Raw genomic sequence first — 25,292 nt, 5'->3', positions numbered from 1 at the left:
ACTTATTTAACCCTGCCCCTTTGTTACCTCTATTATAAATTAAACATACATAGAAATAATAAATAACTGCTAATTTACACTATTAGGCTACCGATTTTCCCATTGGTTGAGCCTTTGCACCTAACCAGCTAACAAACACCATATTGCCTTAACATAACTCCTCCTCAATCAAATAACTTCCCAGAACTTCCTTTTTTTACCGTTTTTTTATGATTTTTTTTTTTTATTGATTTATATTTGTATATTGCTTCAACCATCACCCAACCAAATCCATAGATCCACTCCAACTATTGAGATACACATGCTTTTCCTTTTAGAATTAACACATTTTTTTTTAAATTACATTTTCCTCTTAAATTATAACCCCCCTCCCTGTCACAAAACATTTTCTGTAAATCTTTAATCATGAATGTATAATTCAGTCTAAGTACAGTTGGTCTTTTTAATGCTTTGATGTTATACTATCTTCTCACAACACAAAAGCCCCAGCTTTTCCACAAATAAGGCCCGATCGACTCCAAAACAGTTTCTACTCTCACGTCGCTGCGGTCCACACGAGTCCACATGAGTCTCCAGCTCTGAAGTTTGATTCCCATCTCTGTTTACTCAGGGAAACGCGTTTCCAGAGCAGCTCGGCCGTCTCTCCATGCAGAGCAGCAGCGACTCCGCCGAGCCTTTTCTGAATGATGGAACTTCTCAAGCCTCTCGGAGAGAGAGCTCAGCCACCCTGCAGGGAAACATATTTCAGCTGCTTGTATCTGCAATCTTTCAGTCACTCCCCACCGTTTGTGACTGCAGGTGAAGGCAGGAACTTAGATCAAACCGTAAGTAGAGATCCTCGCCTGTTGGCTCGGCTCTCTCAACACGCTGGTTCAGAGTCAGAATCTGCCAGCGATCTCCGTCTGCACACCGTGCTTGGAGGACCGTCAGGAGCACGGATTATTTAGTGGTGACATGTCAATAAACCGGTCTGTTTTCATTCATAAGCTTACTTTTTTTAATAGTTTTTTTTTTTTTTGTTCTTTTTCCGTAGGTAGTTATATACCGAGACCGGTTTTGGGGCAGGGGTGGGCTGTGCCCACCCAAACGTGCGTCCTGCCCACCCAGTCAAAGGTTATGGGGATCCTTTATTTTTTTATAAAAAAAAATTCCAAAAAATAGTTGCACGACTGGAAAATCGGCTCAAAACGAGCCGATAATCGCACAGTGTCTGCCCGGCTTTGGCTGCACAAACGAATCCATCCCAGAGAGTTTAGAAACAATATCAGTGGAGACGCATCCATGATGGAGTCAAACTTCTACATCAAATTAATCTGACTCAACATCATCAAGTTGGAGCAAAGCTCTTGCTCCTTTTGTACAGGAACATAAAGGCCTGTAGCAACAGGTGTAGCATCGTCTGCTCCCAGAGCAGCCCTGCAGAATATCCTCAGGGCACAGTTAAAGGCCTTCTCCATGTCCAGACACCTCTCATAGACTGTTGGGTAAACTATTGGCGCTTTTATACTAGTACCTACTCAGCGTGACTCGACTCGCCACACCTAGTCTCGCCTTCACTCGCCTCCACTCTCCTTGCCCTCGTTTGTTTTTAAACACCCAGATGAGAAGTAGGAGGTTGGAGAAGCTGCTGTGACGTTTTTGATTGTGTATCTAAACGGAGAAGACAACAACACTAAAGATGTAGAACCTGGAGGAGATGATAGATGTGCTGCTGGGTCTGTGGCTCGTGTTTGATATCAAGTTAAAAAATGAGAGTGAGAGAAGCTTCAAGCGGCAACGCTTTTTTTAAAATCTTGTTTGTCTCGGCGCTGCTGAAAAGTCAGCTGGAGCCGTGAGCAGCTATGAAGAGACAGAACTCCTGGTAGATCTGGTCGTTCCTTATCTCCGTCTAGATCCTTTTTAATTCTCTCCTCAGCACCAGGTTTATGAACATCTGCACCTCAGAGTTGGATCATGAAACAGACTTCTGCTGCCGTTGCTGGTGGAATAAAATGAACAAGAATCTCCGTCAGAATCACTCTTCAGCTGATGTCACATCCTGACTAAGACATCTGACTCCAACCCCCCGACCAATCAGTGACCTGTAGTGTGATGATGTCAGATTCAGGCCGACTCAGCCGCTTAGAACCTCGGCAGAGTAGATACAGAAAAATGACCAACTCGGCACACCTCCACCCGCCTCCACCCCTAGTGGAAAAGCGCGGCGAGGCGAGTCGCGCTGAGTAGGTACTAGTGCAAAAAGCGCCACATGACCCTCCAGGACACTGAGGGTCCACTGCAAAAAGTCATTTATAAGAAAGTTTAAAAAGCCTCTTTTCAAGAAGGTGGAAAACGATTTTGCTAGTTTAAAGAATTGTAGTCAATAAAATATTTTCATCCCCAATTGGTAGATATATTTTTTGCTTAAACTAAGACAATTGTGAATAGATTTATGGAATATTAGACTTATTCCTGGAGGGTGTGTTTTTGCATTGTAAAGCTGCTCCAGGGTTGGGCAGAAACCAGCCATGTTCTCCAGCACCGCTGCATAGACCTCACCGGGAAGCTGAGAAACGTGACGTTGTTGCATTTGGGACGGACTTTTTCACCCCATGAGCGAAGCTCGGATGATCCAGTGTGTGAGTCTTTTCTTTACAAAGGACCTCTGGCTCCTGTCATGTTTCACGTCACTCGTGGTTTTCACTCAGCAAAGTCTCCCATCGTCTGCAGACAGGTCCGTTTGATCTATCTTAAAGCTGAGACCTTTTCTTCACATTAAAGTGTGAGGCAGTGATTTCAGAAAACAGCGGTGATGAGAGGAACACCAGAGAAATAGACATCCATTCTCCACGGATCACTTTCCCAACACGTTCACCACCAGATGGTCCAGAAAAAGAAGAAGAAGAAGAAGAAGAAGAAAAGACCTGCAGGAATGGTCTGACTGGGAAAAGTCAACTTTATTTTGAATGAAAGGGATGTTTATGAGAACATTGATAGTGCAGGAGATAACCAAAACAATCGTTCAGTTTGTGATACAAGCATGAAATTTGGTACACACATAGCCAAAGACATTCCAAAAATAATTGGACGTGGAGCCATCGTGAATTTTCAACATGGCCCCCATGGCAGCCATTTTCCAAAATGGACGCCAGAAACAACATAATATGATATTTTAGACATGTTTACCACATATAGTACTTGGTAGATGTGTCTTGGATAATTGAAAAGTTATCATTTAATATTCAAGATGGCCGCCATTTTTTAAAGTTGGCAGCCATCATTTGTGTTTGTGTCTGATATGGATGATCTTGGTGTCTAATCAGTCATTATTTATGATGCAGAAATCACATTTGAAACATTGGAATTGGCCAGAAGCTTCCTTCTACCTCAAAACTGAACATGACAACTGTTTCTTTCACGATAACAGCCATATTAGCCAAAATAAAATATATACAGTCATTTCAGGAAAATAGATCTATTATACATAAAAACAAACTTTGAACTAATAAACCCAAAAAAGATCCTCATATCTGCAAGAACTGAACCATCCAATGAATGGATAAGTAATAGATTGGATGTTGAAGCTCAGCCAGGGCAAACTGGCAACTCATTTCAACTAATTACTCATTAGAAAACTCTTGTTTCTGGCGGCCATTTTGAAAAATGGCTGCCATGGGCGCCATGTTGAAAATTCACGATGGCTCCACGTCCATATCTTTTGGGGAAACCTTGGGCTATTTGTGTACAAAATTTCATGCTTGTATCACAAACTGAACGATTCCTATACATTTTATAGCTAAACAGCTGGACTATGAGGGAACTTGTTGCATAGAAATTAGTTTGGAAAAGGGAAAAGAAACAAGTTTGAGACTGTAATAACCTATTTGAGGTTAGGGAGGACGGTATATCCGAGGATTTGACTGTTTACCTGGAGCCCTGCAGAGGTTTTTCCACTGTTACCTGGTGTGCACTTTAACACACTATTATATAAAAGAGGGCTGTTATAAAACTACACGAGAACGGCTGTATTCTAATCCCACTGAATTGATCGGTTGGAGAGACAACTTCAGACATTTCTTTCCCTCTTTCTCTCCTTATAACAGACACAACGTGCTGCCTTTTTCAAAGTGACTGACAAGAACAAGAATGCAAATGTTCCAACTCATCAGCGGTGCTGCTGCTGCTTTTTCTCTGAGAAAAAGACGAGTCCAGACAAAAACCCGTCCTGAAGCACAAGCACACCACCCGAAGCAATAAAAAGATGTAATAAGTTTGCCTGCTAACTAAAGCTTCCTGACAAGTAAAAGCCCGTCAGTCTCAGCTGCCTGTAATCCCACATGTCGAGGAATTCATGTTTCATTAAAGCAGCACGAAGGAGCATTTGCAGTTTTTAGATTTAGACTCAATTTTAGATCAATTTAATCCCTTCTAAGACGATGACCAGGATCCTCTCCTGCTTCGGTCGTAACTTTTTCTCTGATCTCTGCCATGATGTCCAGAGGAGTTCTGTTAGCTGATGTCATTACTTACAGTATATGTGACACAGTGAGTGCGTTTACATGGGAAGTTTAATTCCTCTTTAATTCAGAATTAAAATTAAATCTGATTAAAAATGACCATGTAAACACCTAATTCCGAATGAAAATGGCCATTCCGAATTAAACTTAATTCCGAAGTAAGAGGCTGGTTTATTCCGATTTTAAATCCGAATAGAATAATTCCGCAATCATGTATCCACTCATTCAAAAAAAAGAAAGAAAAGAAAAGAAAAAAAGAAAAAAAGAAAATAAATTTAAAAAAATTAATGAATTAATTAAAAAAAAATATTAAATTTAAAAGAAAATAACAAAAGAAAAAAATGATAATATTTTTTTAAATATTAAAAAATAAATAAAAACATTAAATAAATTTAAAAAAAATTAAAATAAATTAAATAAATAAAAAAAATGAAATACAAAAATTAAAATTAAATAAAAAAATGTATCCACTCATTCCTCTTTAAATTAATCCCGGTCTTTCTTTCTGCTCGTTCCCCCCCCCGTCTGTCTCCATGATCTTATATTCCGCGCTGGGCTGGTTTTCCAAACAAAGTTTCAAGATGCAGCAGCAGTAAACGCTGGTCAAGAGCAGAGACCATTTATTTAATAAATAGCTTGGAGGACCTGGAAATAATTAAAAGAACAGATGGCAGGAAACATCATAATTGTGAGCTTTTCAAAGTTGTAGCGGCTAAGTTTGTTTTTCTCATTTTTTTTTTTTCCCCGCTAGACGTAACTTCCGGTAGTTTAACTTCCGGTCCCCCCCCTATCCAATCAGAACCTTCCCAACCCCCAGACCTTAAGAGGAATTGGATAAACCCGATCAAACGTGTTTTCCATGTAAACCTCAATTCGTAATTACTATTTCCATGTAAACTCGAAGGAAAATAGTTTAATTCTGAATTATTTAATTCGGAATAATTAGTTCCGAATTAAAAACCATCATGTAACCGTGGCCAGTGATGCTGCCAGAGAGGACCAGGACAGGACAGGAAGTTAGAAGGGATGGGAGGCTGAGAAAGACGGGTGTCATTTCCCAAAATATTCCTTCAAATTAAGTTGAAACAGATGGTTTTACCGTTAAAAACCAATTCTTTGTGCTGTGATGAGGAAAAATATGTGCTTTCCAACGGAGCAGCCGTTTCTCATTGATTCTGTGGTATCAGAGTTTCTGGTGACTTTGCAAGATGCAAACTATGTTGCTCGAGGACATTTTTCAAACTTAGTCTACCTCATTTAAGGATGTATCTTACTCAGAAAACACTCCCTAAAAGCCTCCTGCCTTGCCACATTGAACGTTAGCCTCACAGAGAACTTGCCAGTCCAGGCATGCCTGCTTGCCCTGGTTATGAGGGTTTCCTTTTCCTTGGTGTGGAATATGCATAATCATGCATGTTAAAAAGGTCTGCTACATAACAAAGGGAGTAATCATCTTCTGGCCATCTGGACGTTCTGGAAAAGTCCATCGTGCAGCCAGTGGCCTTTCTATCTCCACCCATGGTTACATCAGTGTATCCCAGAGTGGTTACTGACAGTCAACAGCAGGGAGTGCTAAAGCAATCACTCATCTACAAAGTATAATATATTAACCTAAATACCTACTCAAACAATCAGGAAGAGTGTGTTTGTAGCAGTGTGTGATCTTCAGAGGCAGCTGAGGCTGGAATTGTTAGACTGAGTCGGCGTTGCCGATGGAAACGCGAGGAGAAAGGTGGGTGGGAGAAGTGAAAAGAAAGCCGAGTCACTGGAGACTGATGCTCGGTTCCAGTCTGTTGGTGTCCAGGTTCCAGTGGAGATTGAGTAATATGAGCAGAGCGTGGACAATGATGGGGGGCAGACAGCTGAAGGGGTTTCACTCAGCAAGTGGCACTGTTAGACACAACGACGCTCTTTCAGGTTAGCACTGCTGCCTTTCTTGCTTAAATTGACTTCTATTATCCAATATTTACCTCCCTAATGCCTCTCCATGTGTGTCTGTTCAGAGCGTCATTATGTAAAATTAGTGAGGACACAAGGCTAAATAATCATCTCCATTCTTTGTAAAATTGTAGTGTCATTTCAGTTACCTGGACCGATGCATCTCATAAATATTATGATTATTATTACATTTAAAGAAAAGGAAAATGATCTAAACCGGCAGGAGTTATCTGCATGTCTTATAACGTGAGGTGCTTTCTGATGTGGAGAAGTTTCCTTTTCCTCAGATGCGTTCAGCATCGGTTCACGAACACGAATCCACAGGAAAACGTTCCCGTCTACGGCCACGGACGGAGACGTGACCCCCAATGGAAACGCAGAGACACAGATATATACACACACACACACACACACACACATAGCCACACATACATATACACGCTCACACACACACACACACACACACACACATACAGCCACTCAAACATGTACATATACACACGGAACATACAAACACATAGCCACAAATATACATACACACACACACACACACACACATACACACACATAACCACATACACACACACATACACACACACACACACACACACACACATACAGCCACTCAAACATGTACATATACACACGGAACATACAAACACATAACCACACAGACATATACATACACACACACACACACATAGCCACACAGACATATACATACACGCACACACACACACATAGACATACACACTGGCTTGTTCACCTGCATGCTTGCTCTGTCGTTTTTGGTGTTAGTTAATCGCGGTAGTTTTGCTCAGACTGTGATTAGATCTCGAGATTTGGGTCGATTACAACCGGACACACTCACACTCACACCTACGGGCAATTTAGAATCATCAATTAACCTAGCATGCATGTTTTTGGACTGTGGGAGGAAACCGGAGTACCCGGAGGAAACCCACGCAAGCACGCGGAGAACATGCAAACTCCACACAGAAAGATCCTGCTGGGCCTGGGAGTCCAACCGGGGACCTTCTTGCTGTGAGCCACCGTGCTGCCATGCATGGCAAAACCGTGCTTTTGGTCGGCTCTGTGTCGGTTTTGTGTTTCGTTTGTGGTTTTTGTTGCAGATTTCCAGTGCTCGATGTGAGGCCTCCATGTGTTCTTGCTTCCTGCCCCCCTCCCCCCCCCAAAAAAAACAAAAAAAACCCACTGGGTTTGTATGTGTGTATGTATGTGTATGCAGATGTATGCGTATATGTATGTATATATATTAAGTATAGTAACAATGCACATATATATGCCTTAGGTTTTTACTAGGATGGTATTAACCATTAATATGTGTGCAGACAAGGTAAAAAAAAAAAAAGAAAACACAGAGATGGACGAAACTGCCATTTTTGATCCTGGCATCTTAGTTTTCTCAAACTGACGCTCCTCTGTCAAAAAAGAAGTAGGCGCATCAGAGTCCACTGTAGATCCGTCCGCAAGAAGGAAGCGCTACAACGACTTCGCTCACAAGGTGACCAAAGGAGGCACAGATATCAGGTATCAGCGAGGCTCCGGGACTCATCTCTCGCTCACTCGTACAGTCAACATGTGCAATTTGATGAATGCAAAGAAGAACGCACAGATGGAGGAAGGATTCAAATCCTGAATGTTACTTTGTGCGCTGTGGATGTTGTAGACTTGGGAATTTGTGTTAAAATAAAATATTGGAATCCTGCCGATGGATTGCTGGCATTTCGGCGTCGCCAGTTTTAACAAAAACATGGTACCAACATGTATTCTGAAGGTTTTTCTCCCACTAGGGGGGATTTTACCCACCATTGTTTATGTTTATGTAATAATTGTTTGGGGGTTTATGTTCTGGGTCTATGGAAAGCACCTAGAGACAACTTCTGTTGTAATGGAGCCTTTGTGCCTCCAGATTCTGTCTGTCGAGGATGTTGAAGATGCCTTCATAATTGGATTTATCATAGCAGGATTTCTCTTGATCATCCTCCTGATAGGAAGGGGGGGATTCCTAGTATATCGACAAACGCGTAAGTCGTCGACAGCTGTTCTGGCTCTTTCAGAGCTGCCGGACGTGGCTGAAGGGTCAAGCAAGGCGATCAACGCTCAGACTCTTATGTTGGGGGAGCAGAGCCGTAAGCTGGATGCGATTCTCGAACATAATCGCATGCTGGCGGCGGCCTTTGAGCTCATTGGCAAGATTGATAACACCCTGGAGAAGTTGGAAGCTCGGCTTGGCAGGAAGTGATCACAAATTCGTCTGATTGGAGTCGCCATAGATGAATCAGGGACTGAAGGCAGACGGAAAATTACTGGGGCCGCCTGTTTTCAATATAATTGTTGATCCTATAATCTGGCCTTGACAGAGCGGTGTTTGGCCGATCGCTCTGGTCACAATCTTCCTGGTGGAATGTAAACAAGATGACTCTGCCCCCACTACTAACCGTCCCCTCTCCCACGAACATCTGTGGATCCCTGTTTTCAGAACTATACCGAGCCGCCTGATAACATCAAGGACATTGGCTGAGAGCAGCTCTGGGCGAAGTTCACAGACTCATCGCTTCACATACACTTACTGATAAACACACACACCTCCCTCAATTCAACGCCTTCCTCGGCCCCTCCCTCTTATCAGCCCCCCCCCCCAATTTCGAGCGCCACAACAGCGATCACTTGGATTTACTGTACTGGGACCCGGGACCCCCCCCCCCACACACACCCACATGCAAGTCTTTTGATGTCTGTTGCTCTGTGTGCTGAGGTGTTTTTGCACCTTGATACTGTGTATATACTCAGTGTGAAGATGTTTTTTTTCTCCTTCCCCCCTCTATCCCAGTGTTACCCTTTGGAAAACAGGCGCACAATACCATCGTGCCGCCGCCGGTGTATCCGAAGTCAAAAACAGTTTTCTAAGCTGACCTAATAAACCTGATTCTGATTCTGATTCTGAATAGACAGGATATAAATAAAATTGAATTGAGTTGAGTCGAATACTGTTTGAGGATCCTTTTCAGAAGGGAAAAAGTTTAAATGCATCTGACCCTTTAAATGCGGTGCAGTAGATGAGATACCGCCTCATTAATGTATTCTGTTATTGAAAAGCTTCGCTGGGAAATCATAAATTCACAGAAGCTCTTCTTACTTTTGTGAAACTGGTGTCAGTCTCCCATTATTAATGAACTAGCAGTTGTGTTTGAGAAAACATTAAACATCAAATCATTTTAGTAGATCACTTCATATCAAATTTTTTACTTTAACATTCAAGGGTGGTTTTAGCTCTTTAATATGGTTTCTGCGGCTAAGTATTTAACTTGCCCATTTGGTCTCATTAATATTTTACAGCAGAGAGCGCTTCTGCACAGGAGAACCTACCCACGCTCGTAAACTGTGGGCACTTTTATCTAAATGTATTGTGGAAAGCACGTGCGCGCTGTGTGTGCAGATCTATGGAAGCACCGGAGCTTTCATGGTAAAAATACAAGATATCATGTTTTATTCAGACTGAAGTACGAAGACTTGCTGCCCTGCAGAACTTTCTAAACCGATGTTTTTGCTTTTGTCCTGACAGATTTTGCTCTTACTCAACGCAAAAACTTTTTTTTTAAAATATATACTGTATATATATATATATTTATTAGATTAGATTGTCCTTTATTCCTCCCTCAATGGGGAAATTCTCTTTGTGCAGCGACAGTACACTCAACACTAGGCCTGTGTTGAAAAAATCGATTCTCCGATTTTAAATCGATTCTCATATTAATTCCTAAAAATCGATTCATATGTCTAAAGATCGATTTAAAAAAAAAAAATAAATAAATAAATAAATAAATAAAAATCCATCATTACATTACAACTTTTGGTACTTTTTTGTTTATGCCCAAAAAAGGAATATTTTGTTGGACACGAGAATAACTGGTGCCATGTTTTTGCCTTTAAATATGTTTAAAGGTATGAAAACATTAAAGTTTTCAGTTATAATTGCATACATTGTCTATATTTCTTTGCTTTATATGCTGTCTTGGGGTTACATTTGCATAAATGTTAAAAACCAAATTCTCATAAATGGGGAAAAAATAAAAGCGATTTCTTTCGTCCTCTGTTTCCTCCCTGGATCTGTTTGGTAATTCTGACCCACGATGTTTCTGTTTCAGTTCTATCAGCATTCTGGGAGCTGATTGGTCCTTACAGCATCATTAGCTGCAATACTTGCTGTTTAATCTCAATATAATACTAGTATTAATATGTTGCAGAACTACAGTCATATCATTCATGCAACAGCTGAAAAAACTGTTTTATTAACACTAACCCAAATCAATATCGGATCGTGATAATCGATTCTGAATCTTAAGAATCGGAATCGAATCGATTCTTGATATTTGAATCGATCCCCAGCCCTACTCAACACACACATGCAGCGAAAGGGTAAAAAAAAGTTTTAAAAAAAATATATAATTACAAATATAAACATTTGAATGAAAATAAAAGTATTGCAAAAAAAGTAGTGCAAAAAAAGCATGTAGGATACATATAAATATATATATATATATATATATATATATATATATATATATATATATATATATATATATATATATAAATAAAGGTAATCGATTGAAGTACACGCTTCTCTTCTGGGAGCACAAACACTGGAGGGGATGAGAATGATCTGAGGTCAAAAAAAGCAGCTCCAGACTTTACAGTCCCATGATCCTGTTAGGGTGAGTTATTAGGAGCCGTAGAAAAGCAGATGTTGGGAAGAAAAATGGCTGTTTATCCTCAATCTGCTCGGTTAAAGAAAGAAAAAGTTTATATTTTTGCAATAAACATTTTACAAGCCTCACCCTCATTTGGCTGTATCTTCCCTCGGTGTCTCTGCCGGTAAAACCCAGAGAATCCAGAGGAGAGATGTGCAGCTCAGCAGGTCCGGTCGCGTCACCTCGCCGTTTATTTGCACTTCAGAGATTTACAGCCTCTTGAAACCTAATGCAGCCCGTGTTGTCTCTTCAGCAGCTTCAAAATTAGATCAAACACTTTTCACACACTTTGACAACATCATACATTATGGAACCGTTTTTTTCAGGAACTGGATCACACATAAAATGAAAGAAAGACTTTGTCTTCTGCATCTCTTTGTAAATGCTTCTTTGTAATACAATGGGATGTATTTGTTTGCCAGCATGCTTTTAGAAATCTGGATTTCTTTTTTCTGGAGTTAAAACACACACACACACAAACACACACACACACACACACACACACACACACACACACACACACACACACACACACACACACACACACACACGGTAGTTTCCCTCCCAGCTGGATCTCTTTCTCCTTGTTTGTATCGCGTCAGTCTTCATATTCTGCTTCCTTGAAGTTGCTTTATTTGGTTGTGACGACCCCCTTTAAACCATGTGTTTTCTCATGAAATAAACCACATCAGCATTTCTGAGAGGGCTTTTTAAAGAGTACTTACCGTCTCTCTCTCTGTCTTTGTTTTAGTTGTGCAGCACATAAAGCGGAGAGACATCATCCTGAAGAGGGAGCTGGGCGAGGGAGCGTTCGGAAAAGTCTTCTTGGCCGAGTGTTACAACCTCAGTCCCACCAAGGACAAGATGCTGGTGGCCGTCAAGGTACTGACGCTGCGTCATCTTCACCGTTTGAACAGTTTCATTTTATCTCATCTAATCAGTGGTTATTTTGTATGAATTAGTCATCTTTGAACCAAACTTGGGTAAGGGACTAAATACCAGTTAGATCACAGGAAAGTCGTCCCATCCATCCATCCATTTTCTAAACCCGCTTCAATCCAGTCCATCGCAGGACCACAAATATAGTAGTCCAGCTGTTTAGCTATAAAATGTATAGGAATCGTTCAGTTTGTGATACAAGCATGAAAGTTGGTACACAAATAGCCAAACGTTTCCTCAAAAGATATGGACGTGGAGCCATCGTGAATTTTCAACATGGCGCCCATGGCAGCCATTTTTCAAAATGGCCGCCAGAAACAAGTGTTTTCTAATGAGTGATTAGTTGAAATGAGTTTCCAGTTTGCCCTGGCTGAGCTTCAACATCCACTCTATTACTTATCCATTCATTGGATGGTTCAGTTCTTGCAGATATGAGGATCTTTTTTGGTTTATTAGTTCAAAGTTTGTTTTTATGTATAATAGATCTAGTTTCCTGAAATGACGGTATATATTTTATTTTGGCTAATATGGCTGTTATCATGAAAGAAACAGTTGTCATGTTCAGTTTTGAGGTAGAAGGAAGCTTCTGGCCAATTCCAATGTTTCAAATGTGATTTCTGCATCATAAATAATGATTGATTAGACACCAAGATCATCCATATCAGACACAAACACAAATGATGGCTGCCATCTTTAAACAATGTCGGCCATCTTGAATATTAAATGACAACTTTTCAATTATCCAAGAGACATCTACCAAGTACTATATGTGGTAAATATGTCTACAATATCATATTATGTCCCCAAGTCATATAAAAAGAGTTGTTTCTGGCGTCCATTTTGAAAAATGGCTGCCATGGTCGCCATGTTGAAAATTCACGATGGATCCACGTCCAATTATTTTTGGAATGTCTTTGGCTATGTGTTTTCCAAATTTCATGCTTGTATCACAAACTGAACGATCGTTTTGGTTATCTCCTGCACTATATACAGAAAACATACACGCTTGCACCTACTGTACCTACGGGCAATTTAGCATCATCAACCTTACATGGCACCAATGAACCTAACACCTTCATATAAGTCCATTGTAGAAGGAGCTCAGGCCCAGAGAACGCAGCAGTAGAGCCCTGCTATAGCGGGACTGTTTTCTTTATCCCGCTCCCGCTGCATTTCTGACCATTACCGCCCGGAAACGTGTGTGTTCCACTCCCGCAGTGTTTATATCCACTAACTCCCGCCCGCATCCGCAAAACTCTCAGAATCCATGCCCGCACAATAATAGAGATGCATTGATTTAGTGTCTTCTCCCATCCCGCAAGAGAAATGTCCAGACAAATCTATCTGATTTAATATTAACATGATAATTGTGGAGCTTGATGGATAATTGACGGTTCATAGGTCATGTTGAAGAATAATATAGAATCCAGTTCAGGAATCCGCTGTGAGCAGGACCAGCACAGATCGTGTCTGAATTGGTGTGCCGACCCAGAGTGGCTCGACGACAGGACTTTTATACAGTAAATTCAAAGCACAAAAGGCAGGAATCAACAGGCCAAGTGACAGACGAAAAGCAATTCACAGTCGGATGTGATCTGTGGCCAAATGTCACCATCGGGCATCTGGCATGACTGTCACTAAGTTCCAAAGCACCCCATAGGGTGCTCTAGTGATTCAAGTCTGGGTTGAAGCTACTTGCAAGGTGTCGTTTCTACAGGTGGGTAGGAAGCTGACATTCAGGTCGACCACGCTGCTGTCACAATGCCTCATCAATCGCCTGACCGAAAGTTAGATGCATCATTGTCATCATCGCACAAGCTATTTCGCCTTTCGCAGACGCATCAATTATGTGATTGAGGTTTTAGCAACAAGAGTAGCTGTGAGTGGCTCAAATAACACAAATAAATAACATAAAGTAAACAAAGTTAATGAATGAAACAAATTAATTTAACAAATGAATCACTTGGCCATTATATTGTTGTGGAGGAAGAGAATGCTGCTGACCGACTGAGGTCCCAATCCCTCGTCTCTTCCAACATGCTCCACAGACACTAAACGCAGTTTCTCCAAATATCTGACTGGCCTTGCTTTGTCTTTGTTTTGTAAAAACCTTGTTTGAGGTTCTTTTTCACGTCATTGATTTCCATCTTGTCGCTAGACAACATCCCCATCCCGCAGTGTTTTTTTTAGCCGCCCGCAGCAAAGTTCAAACCCCCTTCCGCCAGATTGGCGTTGGGTCCCGTCAAAGAGGAACAGACGTTAACTTTCTTAAACTCGTGACGGATTTGTACGCTGTCTCTCACGCAGAGGTGTCAAGTAACGAAGTACAAATACTTCATTACCTTACTTAAGCAGAAATTTTGGTTATCTATACTTCACTGGAGTAATTATTTTTCAGACGACTTTTTACTTTTACTCCTTACATTTTCACACAATTATCTGTACTTTTTACTCTTTATACTTTTTACTTTTTACTCCTTACATTTTAAAAACAGCCTCGTTACTCTATTTCATTTGGGCCTTTAATAAAAACTATCCAGTTAAATTGCTCCATCCGGATAGAGTGAATTTGGTTGTGGTTGTTTCAGATGTTCTTGTCCAGTTTTGTTCTTACATCCGTTCCCTCAGATTCCTGCAACTAAACTTGGATGTACATTCCAATAAAGGTTAGGATAAATGATAACATGAACATGAAGTTTGACTTTTTGCACCATTACAATACTTATAGGCAACTAGTCATCATATCTCCTGCTCTCTGAAACACATGTTAATGCTCAATAGTACACGTATATGCTTCTTTAATATATTTACATTATACTAAGATACATTCATTTCAATGGCTTTTGTCCTTAATGGCTTTTTTCCCCCTTACATTACTTTTACTTTTATACTTTAAGTAGTTTTGAAACCAGTACTTTTATACTTTTACTTGAGTAAAAAACTTGAGTTGATACTTCAACTTCTGCAGGAGTATTTTTAAACTCTAGTATCTATACTTTTACCTGAGGAATGAATGTGAATACTGAAGACACCTCTGCTCTCACGAAGGATCGGACATCGCTCGAGATCGTTAAGATTTAATCTGTTTTCATGCAAAGCTATTTAGTTGAGAAATTACTTCAGGTGTACTTTTGGTATCTCTTCTTTCCCATTCCTGCTTCCATGACAACGACTCTACAATATATTCCAAATGAACATGGAAAATAAAGGATTTCTTTTTTTGGGTTTTAATGTTTTTATGTGGTTTGCACCATATTGTGGTGTGTATATATAAGGTTTTTTGTTTCTTTTTTACAATTTTGCTGGTATTTTGGAAGCAGGGTTATAGTGACACCCCCGGGTGTCCTTATATCCTAAAGGAAAAGACATAAACATGGTTCAGTTTTTATAGTCGGTGGAAATAAAATATCACAACTTCTCGTGTTTTATACAGCAGGATAATATCTCTCTCCTTAGTATGATTTAAGTATCTGTTATATTATTATCTTTGAAAGAAAAGACTAGGTGAAAATCATGACTGTGCTGGCTTTGGCCACGGTGTAACGGAGCGTCGCTGAGGCGACGTCGGGGCCATAAACATAGACATAAACCTCAAATAAGTAAGGGATAATGCCCGACGAGGTGTAAATTAACATAAATATATGGAAGACGCGGGGGCGGGAACGGTTTGCCTCTGCAAAGTCCATATATTTATGTTAATGTCACCTGGAAGGGCATTATCCCGCTTATACCACGGTCACTTACCAAAAAACATAAATATTAAAGTTATTCATGCTTTAATGTGTTTTCAGTTGAAAGGTTATCATTTTTAATGTAAACCTGCCAGCCAATCAGAATCCAGTATTCACACAGACGATGGTATAATGACCCTTAATGAATTTAACATATATTTACCTCTGCAACAGAAGACTTTGGCTGGCTGTCGTGAAGTTTGTAGGTTTCTGATTCTTGCATTCATGAAATGGGATGAATCATTCATCATATACAGGACTGTCTCAGAAAATTGGAATATTGTGATAAAGTTCTTTATTTTCTGTAACGCAATTAAAAAAAAAAAAAAAATGTCATCCATTCTGGATTCATTAAAAATCAACTGAAATATTGCAAGCCTTTTATTATTTTAATATTGCTGATTATGGTTTACAGTTTAAGATTAAGATTCCCAGAATATTCAAATTTTTTGAGATAGGATATTTGAGTTTTCTTAAACTGTAAACCATGATCAGCAATATTAAAATAATAAAAGGCTTGCAATATTTCAGTTGATTTGTAATGAATCCAGAATGTATGACATTTTTGCATTACAGAAAATAAAGGACTTTATCACAATATTCAAATTTTCTGAGACAGTCCTGTATTCCATTTCTTATGTAGAATAAAGACTACGAGGCAGCTGGAAAACTATTGGTTTCATCAAGTCACTCCAACTTTTTATCATCAAAACAACTCCCCTCTCGTTACCGTTGATGGGCGTCAGAGCTAATTACAACTAGAGATGCTTGTCAGCATCAAAAAATAAAGTCTGGATTTCAGTCTGTTGTGTACCAGGAAATTAGCTCGTTACACCTGATGGACCAGGTTTGTCTGGTTTTTGTTTTACCTGACAAAAATTTAGGCCACGTTTACACATAGCCGGGTATTTACAAAAACAGATATTTCCCCCTCTACGTTTTGAAAAATAACATCATTTACACGAACCTGCATAAATAGCTGTTAAGGTGCTATGAGCAGCCAAACCTGCAGGGGGCAGTGTAACGAGAAGATAAAGTCATGCTAGCCAATCAGAATCCTGGAAAAAAACATAGTTTTTTCCAGTTACTTCCAAGATGAACCAGAGTCTTTGGTTTGGAGTGACAGAGAAGTGGAGTTACACTGCAAAAACTCAAAATTTTAACAAGAATATTTGTCTTATTTCTAGTTAACATGTCTCATCTCAGTCAATAAAAAATCTCATTACACTTAAAACAAGACTCATCACTGGAAAAAACAACAATTTTCACCTGTTTCAAGTAGATTTTCACTTAAAATAAGTAGAAAAAATATTTTTTTGCTTGTAATAAGAAGATAAATCTTGTCCCACTGGCAGATTTTTCTACTTATTTTAAGTGAAAATCTACTTGAAACAGGTGAAAATTTTCAAATAAGTTATTTTTCTGGCAATGACTCTTGTTTTAAGTGTAATTAGATTTTTTTACTAAAAATGAGACATTTTAACTAGAAATAAGACAAATATTCCTGGTAAGATTTTGAGTTTTTGCAGTGTACTTTTAAGTGTGACGTTAGAATATAAAACAGGTAAAATACAAGAAAATATTGACGGTTACAAACAAATTGTAAACACAGGTGTCACTCATGACGCTGGTGATGTTTCTGTCTCATAATGTGACGTTCTGAAGCCTAAATGTCCGTTTCTCTCTGTTTACAAGCAAAAGTGGAGGTTTTGAAAATCTCCACTTTGGCCGGAGTTTTCAGAAATGATGGTTTTTGGAGACTTTGAGCTTCGTTTTCGTGTAAATGAACGGCCAAAACGCATGAAAACACCAGCGTTATTGCTCCGTGTAAACGGGGCCTTAGTGGGACAGTTCATATGAAGTTGTGAAAAGGGAAACTCCAGATGTCTCGCTCTTTTTCCTCCTTGCGCTGAAAGGTTTGTAACGGGCCACCAGTTAACATCCGATCACAGAGGAACACCGTGTTACAAACGTAAGGTGAAACTATTCCCTCTATTATCGCGTGCACTGCGTGATTTCCAGCCCAGCAGCCGAGCTTGCAGACTGGTTGGGGGTAAATCAGTGAGCAGTTGGTAATCGTTCTCTGTGAACAATTCAAAAAGGAATCAAAGAGCTATTACTAACCGCTGATAGATTTAAGCATGCCCAATATCTGGAGCAATCAGGGGGGAAATCCATATTTATTGAGAGAGGGAGAACGCTGACATCACAGTGAGGAAGGTGATATTAGCCGGGGAGAGACGTTGTAAATTCTCAACCAACACAATGGACCACAAATTGAGTACATTACTTTTTCACTAGGAATGATTTTTTTACTCCCCCCCTACTCTCTGTAGCAGACGATCCCTGCTGCCGCCGTCTAATCCATTCCTAATCCATGTTCTTTTGTCTTTTCCTTTTTTCATTCATGTTCTGATCAAGTCGGTGCACAAACAGCTTGTATCGCTGTTTCTTCCCTCGGCCAATTTTCAGATAAGCACCTCGTGTTTTGGATGTGGTTATACCTCATTTCTGCACTGCAGAAACAGCCCTGCTAGAAATAAGCCTAATATTCCTAAATCTAGTCAAATTAGTTTTATGATGAGCAAAAATATCTTAGCCAATGGAGGAAGAAAGATTGTCTTGACTAGAACTCTTAAAACTAGCAAAATAGTTTGAAAACAGTCTTCCTTTTTCTTGAAACAAGGTTTTTTAACCTTCTAAGAAATTAGTTTTTGAAGCGTGGTGTGCTTGTTTAAAAAAGACATGGTTTGGAAAACGGTTGGACGATCAGGTCACTGGTGGATTGTGTTTGTCAATCAGTCACTTAACCCTTGTACGGTCTTCGGGTCAAAATGACCTAATTCTTCCTTCCTTCCTTCCTTCCTTCCTTCCTTCCTTCCTTCCTTCCTTCCTTCCTTCCTTCCTTCCTTCCTTCCTTCCTTCCTTCCTTCTTTCCTCCTGCTCTCTCCTTCCTTCTTCCCTTCCTCTTTTCTCCCTTCCTTCCTTCTTTCCTTGTTTTCTCCCTTCTTTCCTTCCTTCCTTCCTTGCTTCCTCCCTTCCTTGCTTCCTCCCTTCCTTCCTTCCTTCCTTCCTTCCTTCCTTCTTTCCTTGTTTTCTCCCTTCCTTCCTTCCTTCCTTTCTTCCTTCCTTCCTTCCTTCCTTCCTTCCTTCCTTCCTTCCTTCTTTCCTTCCTTTTTCCCTTCCTTCTTTCCTCCTGCTCTCTCCCTCCTTCTTCCCTTCCTCTTTTCTCCCTTCCTTCCTTCTTTCCTTGTTTTCTCCCTTCTTTCCTTCCTTCCTTCCTTGCTTCCTCCCTTCCTTATTTTCTCCATTCCTTCCTTCCTTCCTTCCTTCCTTCTTTCCTTCCTTCTTTCCTTGTTTTCTCCCTTCCTTCCTTCCTCCCTCCCTTCCTTCCTTCCTTCCTTCCTTCCTTCCTTCCTTCCTTCCTTCCTTCCTTCCTTCCTTCCTTCCTTCCTTCCTTCTTTCCTTGTTTTCTCCCTTCCTTCCTTCCTTCCTTCTTCCTTTCCTTCCTTCCTTCTTTCCTCCCTTCTTCTCTTCCTCCTTCCTTGACCTGAAGACAGCAGTAGAGTTAATGTTTATCCATCCCTTTTTTCTATACCTGATTAATTCTGTACCGGGTCACAGGATCTTCTGGAACCTTTTCCAGCTCATTAGAAGCTAAATACACCTGGACAGGTTCCACTCTGTCTCAGGGCCACATATATATAGAATAGGGATGCCCCGATACCGATACTGGTATCGGTATCGGGGCCAATACTGCTCTCATATACTCGTACTCGCAAAAATTATCCGATACCAATTCATTGTTGTTGTAGTTACTGGTTAGCGACTCTAGGGGGAGATGTTGAGCAGCAAAAATAGTCCCCGGTAATTCACTTCCGTTGTGGCTTTTTTATTTGCGTCGTTTTTTTATTTTATTTGCAGCGGGGTTTCTTTATATTTGCAGCGTTTATTTTATTTGCAGCGGCGTTTCTTTTTATTTGCAGCGTTTATTTTATTTGCTAAGCGTTTCTTTTATTTGCTAAGCGTTTCTTTTATTTGCAGCAGCGTGTGTTTCTGTTTGCAGCGTTACTTTTATTTTCACCGATGGCGGGTCTCGGCCACCGTAGTGAACAGCATCAGCTTCAATCCGCCACCATGAACATCATGAAGTCTGAAACACGTCTGCTGCTGCACCTTTATCTGAAACGGTGGCGCTACAACACAAACAGCTTGGCTTTTTTTCAAGTTGCTCTTCAAATTGTGTTTGTGTGTGGATGAAAGGTTGAAATGCATCACAGAAGCTTCATTTAAAAAAAAAAAAAAAAAAGCCTGTGTATTCAAGGCAAAATAGTTTTTTTCACCAGGGTGTGTTGAAGCTGCGCAGCATCGTGTAGACAGAGAGCAGAACCAGTGGTGCCAGCAGACCTGGGATCAACTGATAAACACCCTACCAAACATACATTCACAAAGTAATAATAATAACTAAAAGAAAAGAAGACATTAACCAGTGTTATGAATAAAACAACAGCCATCTCGGCTGAATTACCAGCATTTGTCGCCATTAAACTGCTTAGTTGATCTAAAGCCCGTTTCAAATCAATTCAATAATGTTTTATTAATCTCAAAAATAAAGTTATGTCATTCAAGTTAGTGTGAACATGAGACTTTCTAACCAAACCAGTTTAGTTTTGAATAATCATCCAGATGGAGCTTATTGAATGAATTCTGTTGAAAGGAAACACTCCCAAGGCTGATGGTTGTTTTTTACCCTCATGGTGCTTTAAATAATATGTTGTTGAGTGAGAACCACTAGAGAAACACCTTTGATTAGCTCCGTTCAGTAACTTCTGATGTTTATCAGGCTGCTTTAAGGAAGAAAAATTAAATCTGTGTCAGTTTTTTCACACTTAAACCATTTTTGAGCCAGATACGTTCTACCATGCAGACAATATCCCAATAAAGGGGAAGATTGTCCAACACAACCCCGTTTCTGGTGAACTAAGGAAGTGAAAAGACAAAACTGTGAACTATTAAGCTAAATCTCTTTTCAGTGGCGAGGCACGTCGCAGTAATGGCTTCATCGGTTTGCTAAAGCGACTATTTAGTCATTCAGAAAGTGGTCACTTCTCCGTTTATGCTCCTCCTTTACTCAGACGTTTCCGGGAAAGCGATGGCAACACGGAGCATGTGCCGTATTTGCTGTTACAGTTTTTCACAATTGTTTAAACACATTTCCTGATAGACTACCTCACTTTCTCAAAACTCTAAACACAAATTACAAAACTCACACAAAATGCAAAATCCTACACTTCTCTTGCAAAAGCACACTCTACCTTCAAAACAGTGTTAACTCTTCACTAAATGGTATTTCTTTCTCAAATGCCAAACGCATACATCATTTGAGTAGACGTTTCTAAGCACCCACTGAACACTGATGTGCAGAATGGAAGACACTATAATATGAATGGAAGACACTATATGAATGTCTCAGTAGAATCATGCATTTGTATGTTCAGTGTTTCACCTTCAGCTGTTGGATGGAATATATCACCATATAGTATTCTTATGTATAGGCTACTCAAATAGAAAACAACACACAATTCTTTACTGTAACAACAAATACGTAATATTTTAGTGTATTTGGACTCAAAATGTGTAAGATCCTTCCTCCTCCTCCTCTTACTCTCACTCCTCTGACTTGCTCCTCACCTCTCTCAATATTCCACCAGCCATTGTTCTCCAAACAAACCAGGACCTGTGACGCTTTTATGGCAAATTGCTGATTGCATATTGCACAACAGAATCAGAATCAGAATCATCTTTATTGGCCAGGTTCGAACATTGTCCAACAAGGAATTTGACTCCGGTAGTTTCGCTCTGGTAAATAGCCTTTGGAGTTTAGAAATGTGATTGACTGTGTTCTGTGTGAACAGCAAGAGAGGGAATTCAGGAAGAGTGTGCAGGATATTGGGAATTGTGTGTAGTGTTGTGAGAAATGTGTGGTATGGAATGGGAATTTGAGTCTAGAGCAGTAAATGTGCTTGGAGTTCAGCAGGATTGGTTCAGCCACCGGGAACATGAGTTTCAGGATGTGCATATTGTGTCTGTTCCAATAAATGTGTTTAAACAATTGTGAAAAACTGTAATGTGAGACTGGACAATACGTCGAGTGAAGTACACGACCAGTCCATCATGTTGTATCACTGTCTGTTAGTTAGAGAAATAACAGGCAGAAAACAGGTGAATCATTCATTTTGGCTACAAGCACCAAGATTGGCACACGTACTCCTTAGGGGTTGCTCTTTTGATAAAACCATTGTGCCAAAAAACACACACAAAACCTCTAACAATACTAAAGTATACACTGCCATCCATTTTACCAGTGTCAAACATAACAAAGAAAACTCAAATTTTGCAGAATATTAGGATTCTGGGACTGATATAAGGTACAAGGAAGCCAAAGTGTAAGTCCATGGGTCCAAATTTAGATTCTACATAGTGAAAAGGTTATGATTTGACACAAAGATCATTCCAATAAGACAACTCTATTGGATTTTATTGCGAAATGCAATATTACTGTATATTCGATGGTGGCCATCTTGAAAAAGGCTGCCATCTTTTTTTTTTTCTGGCACAATGGTTTTATCAAAAGAGCAACCCCTAAGGAGTCTGTGTGACAATTCTGGTGCTTGTAGCCGCAACTGAACGATTATTCCTGTTATTTCTCTAACTATGTTAGTGTGACTAGCGTCTTGTGTAACAGAGGAGAGCAGAAGCTGCAGGTGCAACACAAACCCATGAATACGTTTGCTTTATATGGTGTGAGATAATAAATAATAGGTGCTGCAGTTGATTATTAAAGGAAAAACAACGAGTGTAACCCCCTCAAGATTCTTTTGTATTCTGTTATAATAACAACAACAAATCAGCAAACTACGAGAAGTTGTTCATTTAGCCTTGACGCCTGGAAAGTCCCTCATCCTCCTCTACGGCATCCGTGATGGATTTCTGAGTTTCTAATATCCAACCAACGCATTCATGGATAAGATGTCTGAATTTGGGCTCCCATGTTTCTGTGATGGACTAATATATCATTTAAATCACCTGCAACCTTGGAGAGCTTGTTTCTCTCAGATCGCTGCTCTGCATCCGCCAGTTGTGGCTTTGTTTCCTGCAAACAACATGATTCTTACGTGGAAATGTTTTCATCATAGACTACATTAGCTCATTTCCTTCTTAGCGCAGCCTGCAGATCACTCAAAAGCTGGGGTTTACTGGGAAATTGCCGCAGCTTTCTACTGTTACAAGTAAAAGGCAGAATCAGAGCAGCCTGGGGATAGAGAAGCTCCAAGACTCCGTCAGGGCAACTAACTCATCGCTACTAAAGATGATTTTACTGTAATAAAGGAAAATATAAATACACATTTAACCCTTTATGATCGGATGGAGCGCCGGCGCTCCCGTTGGCATATTGATCTTCTACATGTATGTACAATTACAACCAAACAAAACAGAGCAATAATTCTTTCTGCATCTTAAACAGGAAGAGTTTCACTTCCATATCCTGCTTTTAGTGTCCCAGAGTTTTAATCCATTAAATCGTTTGGAAAAATCACATAATAATCCAGTAAAAATACAGAAATCTTCATAATTGACATTGCGGGTTATTTATTCACAGCTCGTCCTACGTTGACGTACGTTGACACATACGTCATCAAAAAGATATCTCAAAAACTAAAGTATGAATTAATTCAAAATCATTTCCTGTGGTTTGAAAGGCTTCTGTGTTACTTTTTTCCATTGACAGTTTTGAGGGATCCAGCTGTGGGATTTCTATATATATATTTTTTTTAAATATGTGTAAAATTAAAAATCGATTTGCATTTATTTGGTAGTTATTTGCACTTTTTAGCAATTTATTTAGTTAGTATGGACTTCCAGCCATACTAACATCCAGATTATTAAAGATTGGCTTATATGGGTTGTTTCGATGCATAGCAAATAAAAATACTCCAAAAAATGGCAGAATAGCATGCAGAAATTGTAAAAATATGCTTAGTTACTTAGTATACTTGTTCAGAAAGGGTTAAATAGAACCAAGTTGGTGAAGATTTCCCTCCATATCAAAGCTTTCCTCTGCGTTTTATGGTATGCGTTCTACCTCGTAGCTCAGGAAACTGACTACGTTTACATGCAGTCAAAATTCGGGTTATTGCTAATATTCCGGTTACTGAAACATTCGGAATATTCCGTTTATTTGTGTAGGTCAGTGCAATAATGTGGACATCCGTGCAATAAGTTCAGTCGGGCTCTGTGCAATAAGTTTCTTCTTCTATTGTGTAATGGGTTTTCTGGGAGTGGGAACTGATGTGGGTTAATTATAGTGTGGTTGATTCTATGTTTGGGCAAAGACTTCAGGGTTGTTTCTATGTTTGTTGGAGTATGATTGTCGCTGTGCCTCGTGTCCAAGACAAATTTTTCCTAAGGGAGACAATAAAGATTCATCTTCATCTTATCTTATCTTATTTTACATGGTAATTAATCATTTGGCATATCTGGATCAAACCAGCGACGCGCGGAGAACGTCATGACACAATTACCGTCATTTCTGTTTCTTCTTCCTGTATCCAAATTCAAAACCAATGCTGCTTCACGCAACTTTTCGCTCACCTTCTGTCAGGGTTTGACATTCCCCCCGGCCTTTCAGTTTCTGTTTTGCCCCGCCTGTGTCCCATCTGCCTGATTGTCTGCACCTGTGTCTCGTCGTGTCTCGTTATCCCCTGCGTATATCTGGTCTTGTCATTCCCTTGTTCCCGGTCGGTCCGTACTGTTTTCCTTCCTCCATGTTTCCTGCCACGTTTTTCCTGCTCAAGTTTTTTGATCCCTGTTTTGTTACTTTTGATCCTGCCAAGCAGCGCTTTGTTTTTGGTTTTGTGGAATAAATCCTGGTTTTTGCTACTCCTGCCTCCTGCTCTCCTGCGTTTGGGTCCACATCATACACCAGTCGTGACACCTTCTTGTAAATCTTCTATCCCGGTACTTTCTACCGTCTACAAATGCAGAAATGTTCATATCCTTCATTACATTTATGAAGTGATTAGTCTCCTCCTGGTCTTGGTTTCTCCGTGTTTAGAAGAAATTCCTGGACTCAAAAGACCAGGATTCCTTGTGAACAGAGCATGTGCAGAAAACAGATTCCTGTTCCGTTTGATGGGGATATTCCGTTTGGTGTTTACATGACCCAATATTCAGGTTTTAAAAGGAGTAACCCAGGGCTCATATTGGGGTTTTTAAAAACCGGAATATGAGCAAATCCGGGTTATTCAAAGGGGTTATTGGTGTTTACATGGCCGTGCAAATTCGGGTTATTGCCAATATTTGGGTTTTAAAAGGGTTATTGATGCTGGAAACCCTGTCACTGGGTTCTCAACAGA

At 40.0% G+C, this 25,292-nt stretch overlaps 1 protein-coding gene across 1 annotated transcript in view; it reads left to right on the top strand.

The window, feature by feature from the left end:
• LOC133456756 (NT-3 growth factor receptor-like) overlaps positions 1-25,292 on the top strand; it is a 126,087-nt gene that overhangs the window by 40,058 nt on the left and 60,737 nt on the right. Inside the window, exon 4 of the mRNA XM_061735325.1 lies at positions 11,958-12,088. Coding sequence (XP_061591309.1) covers positions 11,958-12,088 — 131 coding nt within the window. The remainder of the gene's footprint in view (positions 1-11,957; positions 12,089-25,292) is intronic.

The sequence above is a fragment of the Cololabis saira genome, chromosome 2 (assembly GCF_033807715.1).
Source record: "Cololabis saira isolate AMF1-May2022 chromosome 2, fColSai1.1, whole genome shotgun sequence".
Lineage (NCBI taxonomy): Eukaryota > Metazoa > Chordata > Actinopteri > Beloniformes > Belonidae > Cololabis > Cololabis saira.
The sequence above is the reverse complement of the archived record's forward strand: the minus strand, read 5'-3'. Positions and strand labels throughout refer to the sequence as shown.